This window comes from Lynx canadensis, chromosome A1 (genome assembly GCF_007474595.2).
Source record: "Lynx canadensis isolate LIC74 chromosome A1, mLynCan4.pri.v2, whole genome shotgun sequence".
Classification (NCBI taxonomy): Eukaryota; Metazoa; Chordata; class Mammalia; order Carnivora; family Felidae; genus Lynx; species Lynx canadensis.
Window position 1 is genome coordinate 136,402,423 of NC_044303.2, and position 20,771 is coordinate 136,423,193.

At 37.4% G+C, this 20,771-nt stretch overlaps 1 protein-coding gene across 1 annotated transcript in view; it reads left to right on the plus strand.

Annotated features, from left to right (window-relative positions):
- Positions 1–18,634, plus strand: part of LOC115518983 (general transcription factor IIH subunit 2-like) — a 35,990-nt gene extending 17,356 nt beyond the window's left edge. The window contains 10 exon segments of the mRNA XM_032593305.1: positions 2,183–2,204; positions 2,206–2,286; positions 3,703–3,793; positions 3,947–4,034; positions 5,027–5,134; positions 7,959–8,022; positions 9,793–9,896; positions 10,866–10,968; positions 14,364–14,403; positions 18,047–18,634. Of these exon segments, the coding sequence (XP_032449196.1) occupies positions 2,183–2,204; positions 2,206–2,286; positions 3,703–3,793; positions 3,947–4,034; positions 5,027–5,134; positions 7,959–8,022; positions 9,793–9,896; positions 10,866–10,968; positions 14,364–14,403; positions 18,047–18,166 (821 nt within the window). The 3' untranslated portion in view covers positions 18,167–18,634.
- The last annotated feature ends 2,137 nt before the right edge of the window (positions 18,635–20,771 follow it).

Below are 20,771 nucleotides of genomic sequence, written 5' to 3' on the forward strand. Positions count from 1 at the left end.
CAAAATCAAGACTCGGGTGCTTAACTGACTAAGCCATCCCAATGCCCTGGTAATTTTCATTTTTAAATTTTATGATTACAAGAATAAATACTTGAAAAATGTATAAATAATGGCAAATGCTTAGTATTTTAAAACCTATTTAGATAAATAAGAACACCAAGAAGCTCCAAGGAGATGAATGGACAAAGAAGACAGATAATTCATACCAGAATAAAAAGAAAAACTAAATAGCTCTGTCATGATCTCACGATTTATAAGATTGAGCGCCGTGCCGTGTCAGGCTGTGCACTGGCAGCATGGAGCCTGCTTGGGATTGTTGGGATTGACTCCTTTTCTCGCTTTGCCTCCTGCCCCCACATGCATTCTGTCTCTCTCTCTCAAAAGAAATAAACTTTTTAAAAAAATATTTAGGCAAACAAATGATCAAAAAACAAAGCAAAACCACTCAACAACATTTAATTGTTTTATGTATTTTCAATGAGGAGAATGAAGTTTGAGAAGCAGTATACTGCTTGTTGAACCACGGAGAAACTGACTGGTACTTATAGTGCTTATGGGCTGATTAATTTTTTAACATTTTTGGGAAAAGCCATAAAAATGGTTGTTCCTTGTAATTTATACTTAGGAAACATTATGAAAGAAAAAGCCTCATTTTACAAATATACTAGTGACAAACTGGGAAGAATTGTTCAACAGTATGGAGGTAGTTGGATGAATTATATGATAAAATCAATTTAATAATGTTTTGGTTTTCATTAAAGTGAAGACCGTGTTGAAATAGAAAATGTCTAACTATATTTCATTGAATCTCAGATTACATCATTTATAAGATGCCTTTATTTATGAGCCATCAAGAAGGAAACACTCTAGCAGTTAAACTTTGACATAGTATCTGATGATAATGTAAATTGTTCATACCAAAAAAAGAAAAAAATTATATTTACACTAGCTCCTTGATAATTTGACATGTCTGATAGCTATTCTCAAGAACTTGGCAATTCTCCTCACTTTATATGTACTGCTTGGTATGAAATAGACCATCTTTTCAGATGTTACTTCAGTAATAGAAGATAACACAGCTATGTTTATTTGTGGAAATCTTCCTTTCTTAGGTCATATAAAATTCCTTTTTTTATCCCTGAATAAAAATAGGAAATTACAGTCATTCTTCTCTCAATGCATTTTGCTTCACTAATAATAAATTATACTTCACTGTTCTTTGCCTTTCTACATAAAATATCACCTTTTGCATTATAACCTTTTTTAGAAACACTTTATGTTATGTTACATTACATTATGTTAGAGAGCACACAGGCAGGGGAGAGGGGCAGAGGGAGAGAGAGAAAGAATCTTAAGAGGCTCCGTGCTCCGCGCGGAGCCTGATGTGGGGCTCAGTCCCACGACCCTGGGATCATGACCTGAGCCAAAATCAAGAGTCAGATGCTCAACAGACTGAGCCTCCCAGGGCCCTAGAAACACTTTAAATGGCAGTTAAACTGAACTTGAATAGGACAGTGTATGTAATGCAGTTGGTACAACATATCAGTAGCCATTCATAGGTTCACATGTAACCAGGCAGTGATGCTGCCTGGCTGCCACTGGTTGTAAGACACAGTGTGATTTTGGAGATGTTAAAATGCTAAAATGTATGAGTTTCTAAAATGATGAAATAAGGAAAAAAGTAAAAAGTTGTGCACTTTAATAATATTTAAAGTATGTGCTAATAGGGCGCCAAGCTGGCTCAGTTGGTAGAGCATGCGACTCTTGGTCTCAGGGTCATGAGTTCAAGCCCCATGTTAAAAAGAAATGTGTGTTGGGGCACCTGGGTGGCTCAGTTGGTTAAGCATCTGACTCTTGATCTCAGCTGAGGTTTTGATTTCAGTTTTGTGAGTTCAGGCCGGTCATGGGCTCCTTGTTGGATTTGGAGCCTACTTAAATTAGAAAAAAAAAAAAAAAAAAAAATGTGTGCTAATAGATAGAAGCAGATTATTTTATTCTATTTTTCAATATGAAGTAAAGTTTATGCAACAAACATTCCTCATAAAAGAGTCACTTGCTGTAAAATGTAAATGAGGAGATTCTGTTCTTTAACAACATGGATAAGTAAATTTAGGGAAAACACAAATTTCTATAATGTATAATAAAATTTTATTATAAGTAGATTATTACATTTCTATTTTAGGAAACCCAAGGAAACACATTACATTTGAAGAAAGCTGTAGATATGACCTGCCATGGAGAACCATCTCTCTATAACTCATTAAGCATGGCTATGCAAACTCTAAAGTTGGTATTTTACATTTTTTATTTATAATTCATTTCAAGCTTTTTGAGTGAATTGAGATGATAATGTTTTGATATGTGTGTCCATAAACTGAGCTGTAACGAAACTCTTATTAAGAGAAATATCTAATGTCATTTATGATGTTTAGTGTGGTATTGATTTGTAATTTTTATTTTACATTTTAGCTGGTAAGATAGATTCTTAAAGATTTTAGAAAATTAAAACTGTAGCAGTATTAGTACAAAGAAAATGTTGATGGAAAATGTTTTTTTTGAAAATTGATTATATATGGAATTTAATGTGAAATTAATTGTGAGTTTGTTGTACATTTATTGACGTTTTTGTTTTGTAGTATATCTGCAAATCAATAGCACACTTTTCCAGCAAGTTCAAGTATGTGGAATGTAGCTAAGACCCTAATAGAAATATTCAGTTAGTATTAGCTCATATATTTTATTCCTGGATTGTCCATCCTGGTTTTTGTACTTTTATATAATAGATATTTTTCTAGTTTGAAGTAGGTGAGGAGGTAATACCCATATTAAAGGTAGGCACAATGGCAACATCCACAAATGAAATCAGCCCAACAATGAAGATAAAAGGAAGAAAGCTAGAAATAACTGACAAAATTGCCCCCCAAAAGCATAAAAATCTGTTTAGTAGAGTGGAAAACAGCTCATCACATCTTAAAGTCCCATGAATTATTGTGTAATTGATACACAAAAATTACTGTTTGTGAGTATTGTGAGTCTGAATCAAATATGAGGTTAAATTGTAGCCTTAAAAAAGAAGTATGTTGGGGTGCCTTGGTGGCTCAGTTGGTTAAGCATCTGACTCTTGGTTTTGGCTCAGATTGTAAGATCAAGCCCCATGCTGGGTCTGCGCTGGGTTCTGTGCTGGGTGTGGAGCCTGCTTAAGAGTCTTCGTCCCTCTCTCTCATGCTCTGTCTCCCTCAGCTCCTCTTCTGCTTGCTGTGCACTCTCTCAATAAATAAATAGATAAATTGATCAATAAGTCAATCAATAAGTGTAAAAAAGAAGTATGTTACTCTTATCAAGGTACACCTTAAAGTCGATCTGTATGGTATTTTCATACTTTCCAATGTACACTTTAGACTTTGTATGAAATGAATCTACTAGTTTGTAAGCTTCATGATGTCAGGAATGTTGTTCAGTCTTGCTTATTACTCTATCCCCAGAACCTAAAAACAGTATTCAGTCAGTATTTATGGAATGAATAAATGAATCAATTTTTTGTGTAGCTAATTTTAGAAAAATTTACATTGACGTAGAGTATACTCGCAATTCATTCCTTTGCGGTGTTAAAACAATAGTCTAAATAAATAAACCACAATACTATTTTTTCTAGGTAAATTAATTAATCTACTCCTAATTGGAATATGTTTTATCTTTCTGTAGACACATGCCTGGACATACAAGTAGAGAAGTGCTAATCATCTTTAGCAGCCTCACAACTTGTGACCCATCTAATATCTATGATCTAATCAAGGTAGAATCAGTGCATTTCTTTATAATAAAAGCCAGAGGAGAATTCTGTAGTGAATTTATTACTAGTTTTCAGAAACTTGTTTTTCAAGCACATTAATTCTTGCATGTTTTTTTCTTCCCCCCCAAATGCTCCATTTACGTGGATTTTATGAAGACCCTAAAGGCAACTAAAATTAGAGTGTCTGTTATCGGATTGTCTGCAGAGGTTCGGGTTTGCACTGTACTTGCTCGTGAAACTGGTGGTATATATCTAAAATCTTCATTAGTATCATAATTACTATGTAAGAAATAACAATTGATTAATTAAATTAGGATGTTTTCAGGGCACCTGGGTGGCTCAGTCAGTTGGATGTCCAATTCTTGATCTCAGCTCAGATCATGATCTCACAGTTCGTGAGGTAGAGCCCTGTGTGGGGCTCTGCACTGGTAGCGTGGAGATTGCTTGGGATTCTCTCTGTCTCTCTCTCTCTCTCTCTCTCTCTCTCTCATCTGTCTCTCTCTCTGTCTCTCTCTGGCCTTCCCCTGCTCTTTCTCTGACTCTCTCTCGAATTAAATAAATAAACATGGGAAAAAATTATAAATTAGGATATTTTCATGCTACTAAGTTTGAATCACTTCATGTCCTGAAGTCTGTAATAGTATAGTCATCTTAAATGTATTATTGATTCTGTAAGATATCATCTCAAAATGCAAGAACTTTTTAGTAGTTATGGCAGTATTTAGAGGAAGTGTTATGACTCTTGAAATGCTAGAAATTTCACTAATGTGTAATACTTTGTAAAGATCTTAGGGGCGCCTGGGTGGCTTAGTTGGTTAAGTGTCTGACTCTTGATCTTGGCTCAGGTCATGGTCTCACTGTTTATGGGATCGAGCCCTGCATCAGGCTTTGCCTGCTTGGGATTCTTTCTCCCTTCTTTTCTCTCTGCCCCTTCCTTGCTCAACCTCTCCCTCCTCTCTCTCTCTCTCTCTCAAAATAAATAAATAAAACATTTAAAAATAATAATAAAGATCTTATAACTTGGCTCTAATTAAATTGTAATTGTAGTTATTCCTAGAGAAGTCAATTTAGAGATGTCAGTTAAATGAGGTTTTTGAAAAATGATGATTTAACTTAAATACTTAATTTTGAAAATGTACATTTTCAGATGGTATAACTTACAGAATTACGTAGAAATTACAATTGATATCATGTCTGGAAAGCTGATTTTTTTTTCTTTTACTTTCGTCTTCCTAGGCACATACCATGTTATTTTAGATGAAAGCCATTACAAAGAATTGCTGACACATCATGTCAGTCCTCCACCTGCTAGCTCAGGTTCTGAATGCTCACTTATTCGTATGGGTAAGTGTTTATTTTATGTTGTTGTAAAATGGATATTTAAAAATGACTGGGGTCAAATTAGACTTGCTGTTTTCATTTGTACAAGTTTATTTTAATGCTTAAGAATTTATTTCTTTTAACTTAAATGTTTTATAATTAGAGAAAATTATCCTGTTGAAGCAATCTTGGAAAGTACAAAGAAGTTAAAAGAAAACTAAAACCGGGGCGCCTGGGTGTCTCAGTCGGTTAAGTGTCCAACTTCGGCTCAGGTCATGATCTCACGGTTCATGAGTTCGATCCCTGCCTCGGGCTCTGTGCTGGCAGCTCAGAGCCTGGAGCCTGCTTCAGATTCTGTGTCTCCCTCTCTCTCTCTGCCCCTCCCCCACTCACTCTCTGTCTTTCTCTTTCTCTCTCTCTCTCTGTACCTCAAAAATAAATAATAAAACATTAAAAAAAAAAAAAACAAAACCATTTGTTGTCCTGTCACAACAGCCATTACTGACTTTGTTTTATTTTTAAAGCTAGAAAGGTACAAAGACAATGCATTTATAGAAAAATTCTTATTGTGTTAAGAAATTTAAAAGATAAGCTACAAAATTCTTTGTACTGTTTGATCAAAGCTGTGTAATACAAACTGCAAACACAGAAGGTTGCAGGGAGGTACATCACATTGTTTAAAAGGGATTTTGGGGGGTTGCACCTGGCTGCCTTAGTTGGTAGAACCTGTGAGTCTTGATCTCAGGGTTATAAGTTTGAGCCCCACTGTAAGTGTAGAGATTACTTAAAATCTTTTAAAATAAATAAAATATTTTTTAAAAGGGATTTTTTTTCAAGAAAAGAAGAATGATGGGTTTTGCATCGTCTGAAACAATTTTTCATTTTCTTATATTTTCCAAAACTTTTATAATGAACACTTATCATGTTTACAGTGGAAAAAGGCATAAACTTTTTAAGTATGAGAAAGGATTTCTTTATACATTTTTTTAAAGCTTATTTATTTATTTTGAGAGAGAGAACGAGATGGGGAGGAGCAGAAGAGAGGGAGAGACAGAATCCCAAGCAGACTCTGCACTATCAGCATGGAGCCCGACGTGGGGCTTGAACTCATGAACTGGTGAGATCATGACCTGAGCTGAAATAAAGAATTGGATGCCTGACTGAGCCACCCATCCTCTGTCTCCCTGCCCCTCCCACGCATATGTGCTCGCTTGCTCTCTCTCTCTCTCAAACATTAAAAAATAAAGTTAAAAATAAAAATGTTTATTATTTATTTTGAAAGAGAGAACATAAGCAAGCGCTTGCAAATGCCGCTGGGGAAGGGTCAGAGAGAGAGAAACACAAGCAGGCTCAGTGTTGTAGCGCAGAGCCCATGGGGCTCAATCCCAGGAACCATGAGATCATGAACGGAGAAATCAAGAGTCAGAGGCTTAAGTGACTGAGTCACCTAGGTGCCCTTTGATTTTTTTTATTTTGTTGTGTTTTAAAAAAAAATTTTTTTTAATGTTTATTTATTCTTGAGAAAGACAGCGTGAGTGGGGGAGGAGCAGAGAGAGAGAGACACACACAGAATCCAAAGCAGGCTCCAGGCTCTGAGCGCTCAGTGCAGAGCCTGATGCAGGGCTCGAACTCACTGACTGAGATCATGACCTGAGCTGAAATCAGCTGCTCAACTGACTGAAGCACCCAAGCACCTCTTGTTTTCTTTGCTAATACACATTTTTTAACTGTTAGTGAGATGGAATGCTTTTCTGTCTTTTTTTAGTCCATTTCTAGTACTGGTCAACCTCTCCTGTTTCCTTATCTGTAAATGATGTGTCTATCTCGTGTGTTGCAACAATTAACGTAATACACTTAAAGCATACAGAATAATACTTGACATAAACAGTTAATATATTTAAATGTTATGGTTGGCTAATTTTTTTTATTTACCGATAACATTTCTTTCGCCCATTTAAAGTTATTTAAACTTATAATAATGTATTCTTCAAATTGATTTGTTAGAGCCATTTAGGAATATCAACCCTTTTTGTCACATGCCGCAAATATTTTTTCATTTTGGCCATTTACCTTTACCTTTCCTTGTTTTGATCTGTAGATAGACTTAAATTTTTTAGTAATGAAATACGTTTTCTTATGGTTTCTGCTTCTCTTGGACTTGTTTTCAGAATTTAAAAATATGTATGGAGGGGGACCTGGGTGCCTCATGTTAGCCGCCAACTCTTGATTTTAGCTCAGGTCATGATCTCATAGTTTCGTGACATTTAGCCCCACATCGGGTTCTGCACTGACAGCATGGAGTCTGCTTGGGATTTTCTCTCTCCCTCTATCTCTACTCCTCTCCTGCTTGTGCTCGCTTGCTTTTTCTTTCTCTCTCAAAGTAAAGAAATAATCATTAAAAAAAGAAAAAAGAACTTCCTTAAAAAAATATGTATGGAAAGCAAATTACATGGGTTTGGGCATACCAAAATTTTAAACATAGAAGTATATTCTTATATAAATGAAAGTGACAGCTATGTAATAGACTTCTCAATGATGTCAGAAGTATTTAAAAATTACAAACATTTTCTTTTTAAAAAAGCAGCACGTGTTGTTACTGAATTAGAAAATTACAAACTTTAGAATCTACGGCCATATGTATGGACCGATCTTTCCCCCATATCTCAACTTTTAATTTTTTTATAACCTGGTAATTACTATACATACTATAATAAGCCATTCCAAAAGTCAGGAGAGAGAACTTTTGTACAACTTTGTGGGCTTTCTGGTAGAGAACATTTTTAGCTTCCTAGTCCTAGAATTTTGCTATGTGCTTGGAAAAAGAAAGTAATACATTTCTTCTGTGAAGGATTTCCTCAGCATACCATTGCTTCTCTGTCTGATCAAGATGCAAAACCCTCTTTCAGCATGGCGTAAGTAAAACTTTGAAACTGTCAGTGATGATGTTTTTACGTTTTAAATTCCTTCTATAAGTTAAAAAAATGCTAAAATTATATGGGCTTGCAGTGTATTGGCTTTTGTAAAAGGTTACCTTCTATATAGCTGTAACAAGGAGTGAGGACTATCTCCTTTACTCCTGTGGAGTATCTTCAGGATATGTTATTAGATAAAACAGCAAAGTAGAGAAAAGTGTATAGTATACTGCCAGTCCTCTTAAGATGAAGGTGGGATTTGACTAGATATACAGTATGTTTATATTAATGATAAAAAGACTATTGAAATAAAAAGTAGACACTAAAAAAATGTTTACCTGGCAGTGTGTAGAGAAAGGCAAAGGGATGGCCCCTAGACTTTTCTGAACATACCTTGTTTTAACTGTAGAACTTATATTTACATAATTATAAAGCAAAGTTAAATAATTCGTAAATCACAAGTAAGACTCTGTGTCTCCAGCTATAAAGTACCATAGGGACTGAATTTACTTTTCTCCCCTCCTAGCAGACAAAACATATAACTCCAATGATTTTCAGACTGGACAACAGACAGTGCAGGTAAATGTCCACTGAAAGAAGGGAAACAAATGAGGTGAGCCCTGTGAGTGCAGCTTACTGCCTAGAAGAAATATCTAGGCTGCATTGTAGGAGGGGGAAACCCACACAGAGCCTGGAGGTCTTGATCAGTTGAAGAAAACAAAAGTTCAGAGTTTGGGGAGGCTGAAATGGCTATAATTTCTAGGCACAGTACTAGAAAGTAAAGGGCTGGACAGAGAACTCTTGGGATCGCAGGGACTTCCCTGGAGTCATCAGCTGAGTTATGGTTATCCCACTCCTATGACTGCTACTAGAGGCCCAGGAAAGAACCACTGAAGAGGAACAGGCAGCATAGGTCACTGGAGCTCACACGGGGCAGGGAATATTTCATGTTCTCACAGTCATTGTGGAGAAGGAAACCTTTTAACAATGGGCATTGAACAGTGTTCACAGCAAATGGAACCAAATTAATTCCAGACTAACAGCTATTATGGACAGCCTAATGAAATAAAAAGCAAGTTTTGAACCGATCAAACTATTTCCAAGTATATTCTAGAATATTCTATACTTCATTTCCAAGTACATTCTAGAAAAAGCCCCAGTATATTTAAGGGAATACCAGAAAAATCCAGCACCTAAAACAAAATAAAATTCATAATGCCTGGCAGCCAATCAAAAATGACCAGGCCTGCAAAGAAGTATGAAAATATCACCCATAACAAGGAGAAAATCATTGAACAGAACATATCCAGAACAACACAGTTGATGGAATTAGTGGTTAAGGTGTTAAAACAGCTATTACAAAAAAGACCCAAATCAAAGTTCTAGACACAAATGTCTGAGATGAGAAATACCCTGGATGGCATTAACAGCAGATGAGTCCCTGAAGAAGAAACATGAGTGAATTCAAATACCTTACTGCAAATTGGGGTGCCTGGCTGACTTAGTCAGTAGAGCATACGACTCTTTATGTCGGAGTTGTGAGTTTGAGCCCCATGTTGGGTGTAGAGATTACTTTTTAAAAAACCCAGAAAACAAAGACATTAATGCACACTATTCAAAACAAATGCAGAGAGAAAAAAAGGTTAAGAATGAACCTTGTGTAAGTAAACTATGAAACAACTTCAAGATTTTACAGGGTAGGATACTTTCTTTTGCTGTAACCATTCACATTGTCATATAGTCATTTTAAAGTAATGTTTCCTCCCACAGGCACTTGGATAGCAACACTGAGCCAGGACTTACATTAGGAGGGTATTTCTGCCCACAATGTCGAGCAAAGTACTGTGAACTTCCAGTTGAATGTAAAATCTGTGGTAGGAACGAACTATCCTTTATCCAGTAAATTAATCTTTAAAGTTTCTTACATATATGGCTATTAAAGTAAATTGTTAGTATTAAGCTCTGCCTATGTTTCTGGATTAATGTGTGAGAAGAGTATATTTTTTATTGACATGCTCAGTACTTTCATTTCTAAGAATAACCATGGCATTCTAGAACAGTTTTCTGATTCTCTTTCTGAAATGAGTATGTTCTTTAAAGGCATTGCAGTAGATCTGGTAGACGTTTTTGCAGCTCTTACTTTCGTTTTAAAAAAAGTTTTTTTTAAATGTTTATTATTTTGACAGAGAGAGAGAGAGAGAGAGACATAGCATGAGTGGGGAAGGGGCAGAGAGAGAGGGGAGACACAGAATCTGAAGCAGGCTCCAGGCTGTCAGCACAGAGCCCGATGTGGGGCTCAAACTCACGGACCGCAGAGATCATGACCTGAGCTGAAGTCTGATGCTCAACCGACTGAGCCACCCAGGCGCCCCACAGCTCTACTTTCATTGTTTCATTTATAAGTTGGCTAATGGCCAAGAGAGGTCACACAATTAGTGACAGAAATAAGACTCCATCCTGGAATCTCCTTTTTAAGAGACATGTAAATAAGAAATGAATACCAGCAGTCCTAAAAAAAAAATACCTTGAAAATAGTTAGCCTATCATTTCACATTTTAGCCGTTGTCTGTTTTTTTTTTTTTTTTAACATTTATTTATTTTGAGAGAGAGACAGAGCGTGAATGGGGGAGGAGCAGAGAGGAGAGGGAGACACAGAGTCCGAAACAGGCTCTAGCTGTGAGATGTCAGCACAGAGCCTGACACGGGGCCCAAACTCACGGACCGGGAGATCATGACCCGAACTGAAGTTGGATGCTTAACCGACTAAGCCACCCAGGTGCCCCTCAGCCATTGTCTTAATGAGGTTTGGGCTATTAAATATGACTCTGTGTTTTATTTGTTAGGTCTTACTTTGGTGTCTGCTCCCCACTTGGCACGGTCTTATCATCATTTATTTCCTTTGGATGCTTTTCAAGAGATTCCTCTAGAAGAACATAATGGAGAAAGGTATATGAGTTTTGATTAATTTATATCTATTATACGTCGTAATGTTTGAATGCATTGTTACTACATATAAAAAGATAGTCATATTAATTTGGGCAAGATTACTTCTGATAATAAGATGGTAGAATGCCTTCGTTATGACTGAAATGACTCATTATTAGAGAGATCTGGATTTCCAGAAATTAATTTTCCTAAACCCATCTATATATAGTAAGTGTAGTCGTATGCTGATATATCAGCTCTCCAAAACAACAAAAAAGCCCTGATTTGTAGCCTTAGCCAGTTTCTGCAGTGTAAAACCGAAGGATTATCCAGAAGGTCTAATACTGTGGTCTAATGTTCTTTAGCTATTTCTTTCCTAAAGGATATTTTCTACTTTTGGAGGACAGAGCTTGGTGGATTGAAACGGATTGCCAAGTGCCTAACATAGTTAAGAAATATAGACCCACACTAAAGTTTATTGTTGTGAAATATTAGAATATGCAGCCAAAATACTAACTGTAAGCATTTCTGGAGAGGGAAAGTTAGGTTACATAATCTGGAATTAAAATAAATTTGCTTTTTAGCAATACTGGATGCTGCCAGGGAGCAATTTCCATCAAAATTTGGAGAGTAACAATTGTTACCAACCTAAATTACATACCTGGCAAACCTATCAAGTAAATGTAGGTAGAATAAAGACATTTTCAGACTTGTAAGGCCGCAAAACAAGACTTTCTGGGGAAGCTGTGGAAGAGATGGTTCAAAGGAACTGAGAAAGAGAATAACCAGAAGAGAATAGGAATATTTATCTAAAGAAAGCCCTAGGATGATGCTAAGGGGAGATTACAGAATGACACTTGTGTATCAGATATGGAGAATAAAAATCCAATTTGGAGAAGGTCTGAATGCTCCAGCCAGGAGAGATGTCACCTGGAGGACGAATTCCTGATGGAGGCAAACATGGAGAAGGCTTTGAGACTTCTCAGGGAAAGGTTGGGGCTGAGTTGGTGATAATTACATAGAAAACTAAGGTTGTCAGTGCGCCTGGGTGGCGCAGTCGGTTAAGTGTCCGACTTCAGCCAGGTCACGATCTCGCGGTCCGGGAGTTCGAGCCCCGCGTCGGGCTCTGGGCTGATGGCTCAGAGCCTGGAGCCTGTTTCCGATTCTGTGTCTCCCTCTCTCTCTGCCCCTCCCCCGTTCATGCTCTGTCTCTCTCTGTCCCAAAAATAAATGTTGAAAAAAAAAAATTAAAAAAAAATAAATAAAACTAAGGTTGTGGACCACAATATAGTTATTAACTCCAGGAAAAAAAAATTTTTTTAAGTTTATTTAGTTATTTTGAGAGAGAGGGAGAGAATCTGCTCTCAGAGTCCCAAGCAGGGTTCTGTCTCACAAACCGCGAGGTCACGACCTGAGCTGAAATCAAGAGGAGTCAGATGCTTAACCAACTGAGCCACCCTGATGCCTCCAGCAAGAAAATATTTTTTAATGTGCTTTATTATTATTTTCTAAATGTTTATTTCTGAGAGACAGAGCATGAGCAAGGGCGGAGGGGAGCAGAGAGAGAGGGAGAAACAGACTCCAAAGCAGGCTCCAGGCTCTGAGCTGTGAGCACAGAGCCCAACGTGGGGCTCAAACCCATGAACCACCAGATCATAACCTGAGCCAAAGTCAGAGGCTTAACCAACTGAGCCATCGAAGTGCCCCAAGAAATATTTTGAAAAAAAGAAGAGTTTTATTACATGACTCAGCTGAATATGTTTATGTAGTCATAATAAAAAGAAACATTTAATATTGTTCTATTCAAAATTATTTCGTTACGTAGAAAGAATTGAGAATTAGTTGTGTGTATGCATGCTGTTGGTTCAAGAAGGTTGAAAGAGAATTAAATTCTCATCTCCCATAATAGGAGGTCTATGGCCAATGCCAGAAAAAAACGAGATCTCACTGTAAGCGTAGGTAACTATCAAACAGTTAAAAGTTTTGCAAGTGGGGAACTGGAAATGAAGTGGGGGTGGATGGGGAGAGGGCCTCTATTTTTTTGTAGTAAGGTTTTTTTTTCTTTTTTTTTTAAGTTCATTTATTTATTTGAGAGAGAGAGAGAGAGAGTCAGGGAGGGGTAGAGAGAGAGAGGCACAGAGAGAGAGAATACCAAGCAGGTTCTGCACTGTCAGCATAGAGCCCAACACTGGGCTTAAAATTCGGGAACCACGAGATCATAACCTGAGCCAAAGTCAGCTGCTTAACTGACTGAGTCACCCAGGTGCCCGAACTTTTTCTTTTCTTTTTTTTTTTTTAAAGTCTATTTATTTATTTGAGAGAGAGAGAGAGAGAGAGAGAGGGAGAGTCAGAGGGAGAGAGTTAAAGAGAAGCCCAAGCAGGCTCCATGCTATGAGCATGGCGCCCAGCACAGGGCTGGAACTCACAAACCCTGAGGTCGTGAGTCTAAATCAAGAGTCAGATGCCAGAGCCACCCAGGTGCCCCCATTTTGGGATCTTGTAACTCTTTAAACCATTCCTTGAAAATTAAGCACTTAGGCATCCACACATAAATTAATTTCTCTTCTGTCCACCTAGAATTGTACCAGCTGTCTGCTATCTTCAGGAGAGTTGCAAAATAGTCACTCGGATTATTTTCTGTAGGGCTTAATTCCCTGGCAGAATCCCAGTAGGAAAGGTGTGTTCGTATTTAACCTTGATGAAAATAAAATTAAAAATTTCTTACGACTTTAATTTATTTTTATTTTTTAGCCAAAACAATTTTTTATTGAGGTATAATTGACATAGATCCTGTTATTTCAGGTGTACATCATAGTGATTCAATTTCTTTTCCAGTTTATATATAATTATGTATATAATTGTATAAAATATAATGAAGTACATATATTTTTTCAAGCTACCTAACATAGAGTGTATATGGTGTGCTCTTGGCTTCGGTTGTAGATTCCTGTGGTTCATCACTTCCATGCCACAGCCAGTGCTTCCTCCCAACAAGTGCCCTCCTCAGTACCCATCACCCATTCCCCATCCCCCACTCCCTTCCACCCTCCATTTGTTCTCTTTAAAAGTCTCTTATGGTTTGCCTCCCTCTCTGTAACTATATAGATATATATTTTTTTCTTTCCCTTCTCCCATGGTCTTCTGTTAAGTTTCTCAACTTCCTCCTATGGGTGAAAACATGATACCTGTCTTTATCTAAAAAATTAAAAATTTTTTAAGGTAGCATTTTGCTTTGTGAGATGACCTTGGGACTATAGAATTTTCTTAAATTATTGGTATTCTTGATTCTGTCTTTCTCATAAAAGTCATATGTAAAGATAATTACTTATTAATTACAGGATCTTGTTACTGAGATTTTGCCGAACTGTATTAACAAGTGAGTTCCTAACAAATAATTCTTAAACTTTCTTTTTCAGATTTTGTTATGGATGTCAGGGGGAATTAAAAGACCAGCACGTAAGTTCATGTGCTTTCTAAATGCTAAGTATTGTCTAAGAAATACTGAGGAAATAGCATTAGAAGTTTACAGTATATTATTAAAAACCAGGCTCTTATCAGGTTATCCCTCAGAAGGGATAACAGTAGGTAGAGGGTAAATGGAAGTAAATTAGTTTAAATAGGGGCACCTAGGTGGCTCAGTTGGTTGAGCATCTGATTTCAGCTCAGATCATGATTTCACCAGTTCGTGAGTGTGAGCTCCGCATCAGACTCGCTGCTGTCAGCACAGAGCCCTCTTCAGATCCTCTGTCCCCCTCTCTTTCTGACCCCGACCCCCCAATCATGCTCTCTTTCTCTCCCAAAAATAAATAAAATTTTTAAAAATTAGGTTTTTTTTTTTATAATTCTCCATTCTAATTTTCCTGTAATAATATTTTAGTACTTTAAACTGTCTTTAGTTTGCAAGCTAAAATGCATTTAGATGGAAAGTATTAAAAGTTTTTTCTCCATACCTTACTTTAGGCTCTGTCACAGTGTACTTTGAAGTTACCATTTAAGGTGGTTTCAGACCAGAGGTTGTTCCCCGATTGTGCCAATTAGAAAATATTTTCAAAAATTTTGAAGGGTGCAATTTGAATGTATACACTGATGTAAAGATGCAGATAAGATCAGTGTGTAGTTTTATTTTTATTGGTAATGTGTCCATATTTAAAACTGTACTTTATACACTATAAAATATTAGTTGGCAGGATTGCTTGCTTGTTTTACTCTCATATTTGATAAAACAATTTATTAATTTTTGTGTGCCTCTGACATTGGTAGCTTCATCCTCATTATAACCACCATTGAATCTTTTGACTTTTTTTGGACGGGGAGTGGGTTTGATTCTTACAGTTTTTTTGCTACAAGCTATGATGCAGGGAACATCTGGTACATATTTCTTTCTGCATATACACAGTGGTTTCTCTGGGGACTCAGAACAGAAATTGTTAGGTCAAAGGGTATTCATATTCAGCATTCATATTTGACATTTTAATATATGCTACCAGACTGTCCTCCTGAAGGTCTGAACTTAGACTATGCTGTTAAATGTGTTTTTTTAAAAAAAAATTTTTTTTAATTTATATCTAAGTTAACATATAGTGCAACACTAATTTCAGGAGTAGATTCCTTAATGCCCTTACCCATTTAGCCCATCCCCCCTCCCACAACCCCTCCAGCAACCCTCAGTTGTTCTCCATATTTATGAGTCTCTTCTGTTTTGTCCCCCTCCCTGTTTTTGTTATTTTTGTTTCCCTTCCCTTATGTTCATCTGTGCTGTATCATAACATCCTCATATGAGTGTAGTCATATTGATATTTGTGTTCCCCTAACTAATTTCACTTAGCCTATTACCCTCTAGTTTCATCCACGTAGTTGCAAATGGCAAGATTTCCTTCTTTTTGATTGCTGAGTAATACACACACACACACACACACACACACACACACACACCACATCTTCTTTATCTTCTTTATCCATTCATCCATCGATGGACATTTGGGCTCTTTTCATACTTTGCCTATTTTTGATAGTGCTGCTATAAACATTGGGGTGCATGTATCCCTTCAAAACAGCACATCTGTATCCCTTGGATAAATGCCTAGTAGTGCAATTGCTGGGTCATAGGGTAGTTCTATTTTTAGTTTTTTGAGGAACCTCCATACTGTTTTCCAGAGTGGCTGCACCAGCTTGCATTCCCACCAACAATACAGAAGAGATCCTCTTTCTCCACATCCTTGACAACATCTGTTGTTGCCTGAGTTGTTAATGTTAGCCATTCTGACATGTGTGAGGTGGTATCTCATTGTGGTTTTGATTTGTATTTCCCTGATGATGAGTGACGTGGAGGGAGCATTTTTTCATGTGTCAGTTGGCCATCTGGATGTCTTCTTCACAAGTGTCTGTTCATGTCTTTTGCCCATTTCTTCACCAGATTATTTGTTTTTTGGTTGTTGAGTTTGATAAGTTCTTTATAGATTTTGGATACTAAGCCTTTATCTGCTATGTTGTTTGCATATATCTTCTCCCATTCTGTTGGTTGCTTTTTAGTTTTGCTGATTGTTTCCTTCACTGTGCAGAAGCTTTTTATTTTCATGAGGTCCCGATAGTTCATTTTTCCTTTGATTTCCCTTGCCTCCAGAGACGTGTTGAGTAAGAAGTTGCTGTGGCCAAGATCAAAGAGGTTTTTGCCTGCTTTCTTCTCAAGGATTTTGATGGCTCCCTGTCTTCCATTTAGGTCTTTCATCCATTTTGAGTTTATTTTTGTCTGTGGTGTAAGAAAGTGGTCCGGGTTCATTTTTCTGCATGTCGCTGTCCAGTTTTCCCAGCATCACTTGCTGAAGAGACTGTTTTTATTCATTGGATATTCTTTCCTGCTTTGTCAAAGATGAGTTGGCCATACGTTTGTGGGGCCATTTCCAGGTTCTCTCTTCTGTTCCATTGATCTTAGCATCTATTTTTTTTTTAATTTTTTTCAACGTTTATTTATTTTTTTTGGGACAGAGAGAGACAGAGCATGAACGGGGGGGGGCAGAGAGAGAGGGAGACAAATCGGAAACAGGTTCCAGGCTCTGAGCCATCAGCCCAGAGCCTGACGCGGGGCTCGAACTCACGGACTGCGAGATCGTGACCTGGCTGAAGTCGGACACTTAACCGACTACGCCACCCAGGCGCCCTCTTAGCATCTATTTTTGTGCCATCATTTGACTGTTTTTAAGAACACATCTTTACTTGTATACTTTTTGAGATTTAGTAATTTTTTTATCTGTGTATGGTGCTGCCTTGGTAATTTTACTCCATGGCACAAGTATCCCTATATGTAATACTGATAGAATTATAGATTTTTAAATTTTATCTTATTGGTGTCTTTTCCCATATTAAGTAGTTCAATAGTTAAGTAAAAGGGGAATATGATTTGTGCAGTTGTGAGGTCATTCCCTAGCAATAACTAAATCTGTGTTACAATTTTGTGCTTTTCTTTTATTTTTTTTAAGATTTTTTTTTTAAGTTTATTTATTTTGAGGGAGAGAGGGAGAGAGAATCCCAAGCAGGCTTTGCACTGACAGCTGTCTCATATCAATTAAGTTATCTTGAGGGAGAAAGAGAGACAGGGAGAGAGACAATCCCAAGCAGTCTCTGCCATGACAGCCCAGAGCCCTGGGTGTTTAATCCGTGAGATCATGACCTGAGCTGAAATCAAGAGTCGGACACTTACCTGACTGAGCCACCCAGGTGCTCCCATGCTTTTCTTTTTATTCGCATCAGAGAAATGACCACTCTAAGCATTTGAAACCAGCCCTGCTTTCAAGTTCATGTGTCTTCCCCAGACATTTACATAAAATGAAGCAATTGACAGTGTCTTACAATAACAACAGACTGTAATGAGTCAAAACAAAGTAATTTTCTGATTTCTAAGGAATAGGGTTTTTTTGGAAAAAAATCACCTGAGATTTGAGTATAAATAGTACAGTGGAAATAATAGGTAGGTGGGCGGGGCAAATTGATAAGGATAATTTTAAATTGATAATGGAAGAGCAAAGCAGTGTGAATGTTTCTAGCTATGCTGCACTTAACTCTGGGAAACTATTTTTTAAATTTTCTTTTCTTCTTTTCACTGCAGGTCTATGTTTGTGCTGTGTGCCAAAATGTTTTCTGTGTGGACTGTGATGTTTTTGTTCACGATTCTCTCCACTGCTGTCCTGGCTGTATTCATAAGATTCCAACTTCTTCAGGGATTTGATTCCAGCATATAGTGCACATTGTATGTGTTAAAAGGACATCTGCAACTGTAAATGAAATGATCCTTTAAAAGAAGTTCCAGTTAAAATATGAAGACCAGTTTGAAAGGAAAATTTAAGAAGCTTTTTGCTGAGAAAATAAGGGATTGGAGCACCTGGCTAGTTCCGTTGGAAGAGAATGAGACTGTTGATCTCAAGGTTCTGAGTCCGAGCCCCATGTTGGATTACTAAAAGATAAAAAACTTAAAAAAAAAAAAGTAAAAAAGAAAATGTAGGATTTTATTACATTTTAAAATTTATGTCTTGTCATAGAAATGCCCAGATTTCAATAGTACTTTACTCAATTTTGTTTTCTATTATTTTGAGTTAACAATGTTTTCAGTCATTATACATTATTGTATTTAAATTATTTACAATTATTAAATTGATATGACAGTTTACTGCCTTATAATTAAAGTAAATGAAGAATCTATAGTTTATTTTTATTCAATTTTAGTGTAAAAAGAAAAGTATAAGTGTGAATTCACTGAGATTCGTCTCACATGAAGCAGTAGTTAGGGGCGCCTAGGTGGCTCAGTTGATTAAGTGTCCAGCTTCGACTCAGGTCATGATCTCGCGGTTCATGGGTTCAGGCCTTGCGTCAGGCTCTGTGCTGACAGCTTGGAGCCTGGAGCCTGCTTTGGATTCTGTGTGTCCTCTCTCTGCCCTTCCCCTCTCACATTCTGTCTCTCAGAAATCAATAAATGTTAAAAAAAATTAAAAAAGAAAATTAAGCAGTAGTTAGGAAATTATTACTGCTACACCCACCTGAGGGGTTTCTTTAGGCTTAACTAAACAATTAGAATATAATTGCAGAATTCATGTATCTAAAATTATTTATAGCTATGACCAAAAGGGGCCTTTTTTTTTTTAATGTTTATTTATTTTTGACAGAGAGAGAGAGACAGAACATGAGTGGGGAAGGGGTAGAGAGAGAGGAAGACACAGAATCGGCAGCAGGCTCCAGGCTCTGAGCTGTCAGCACAGAGCCCGACGTGGGGCTCGAACTCATAGGCCACAAGATCATGACCTGAGCCGAAGTCGGATGCTCAATCGACTGAGCCACCCAGACGCCCCAAAAGGGGTCTTTTTAAGTTTAAGCATTCAAACTTAAAAGATTACCATGACCACATGTAGCACCAGTATACTCAAAAGAGATAATAAATGGGAACAGCGGGCTGCCAGTAGGACAGTGTCCAGCAGTCCTTCTTAGCACGAGAGGTCCTGTAGTGTTCACCCAAAACAGTTTAGGTGCAAGGTGATGAGATCTTTCACAGGCCTCAAGGAGCCACTATCTCTAATTACAACTTCCAGGGTCCCCACAAGGGACATATCAGTCTTAAGAGATACCACACTCAGAGGAGCCCAAAGCTTGAGGTTCCCATCCGATGATTTATAGTGCATTCAGTCCAGATACAGTTTAGTAGCCAGGAGTCCTTTATGTCACCAGAAAGTTGGCTAGAAACAGTTGACATTCCTACCTTCATCAGTTACCGTGATAACACAGCCAGAAAGCTTAACTAAAGGGGACATTCATATGCAGGGAAAGAAAAGGTCTTCCTTCACTTTCATAAGGTAAGCCTACTGCATCCTTTGTAATAGTTGGTAAAGGATTTTACCTAATGGAGTATATCTAATACCACCATTTTGTTGGATATGAAACAGGTTTACCTTTTTGTTTAGGCTAATGGAGCCAAAGTTGTGTCTGTTCCTGTTAGCCTCATTCAGGTTCATAACCAGGGATTATTCAACAAAATCCCTTTCAACTTTCCCAGTGTTTTTACTGGAAAAACTTAGGTGAGAATGCATGAAGAGGTCTGTATTTCAGGTTCAGTATAGATGGACCATTATAGGGAGAACTCTTCATGGTATACCCTGTTGAGAATTATTAAGGTTTCCATAGCAAAGGTAGGTTTATTTTAAATCTACAAACTTTACTCTAGATTGAGTGTCACTATGATATTTATGATTTTATAAAAGCAATTCTTAGTGAAAAACATTATCAGTAAAAATGATAATCCTACCTTAGAGAGTCTATTCAATGAATCTTGGGGCACCCACATGGCTCAGTTGGTTAGGCATTCAACTCTTGTTTTGGCTCAGGTCATGATCTCATGATTCGGGGGACTGAGCCCTGTGTTGGTCTGCGCTGACAGTACAGAGCCTGCTTGGGATTCTCTCCCTCTCTCTCTGCACACCCCACCCCCCCCCCCCCGCCAAATAAATAAAACTTCAAAAGCTAAAAAAAATCTTGAACTGAGCCCAGGAATATGCATTTTGAATAGTGTGCACAAACACTCACGAAGACATAATGTGACCAAATGAAAGTAATAGATCTTTCTCCCATGAGTCTTACTACTCTCTGAGCCTATCCCCAAATTGTTCTTTATGCAGAAATAGATTTCAGCTATAGGTAAACTGTCTTCCTTCTGTTCTGTCAACAGAGGTTATCAGTAGCTTATAGGAGATTCCTTAACATGATTACAGTGTTGTATCCCCCTCACCTGATTTAGAAGAAAGGCCATGAGTCTTGAAAAGTTACTAGACATATGTTAGAGATACGCCCTC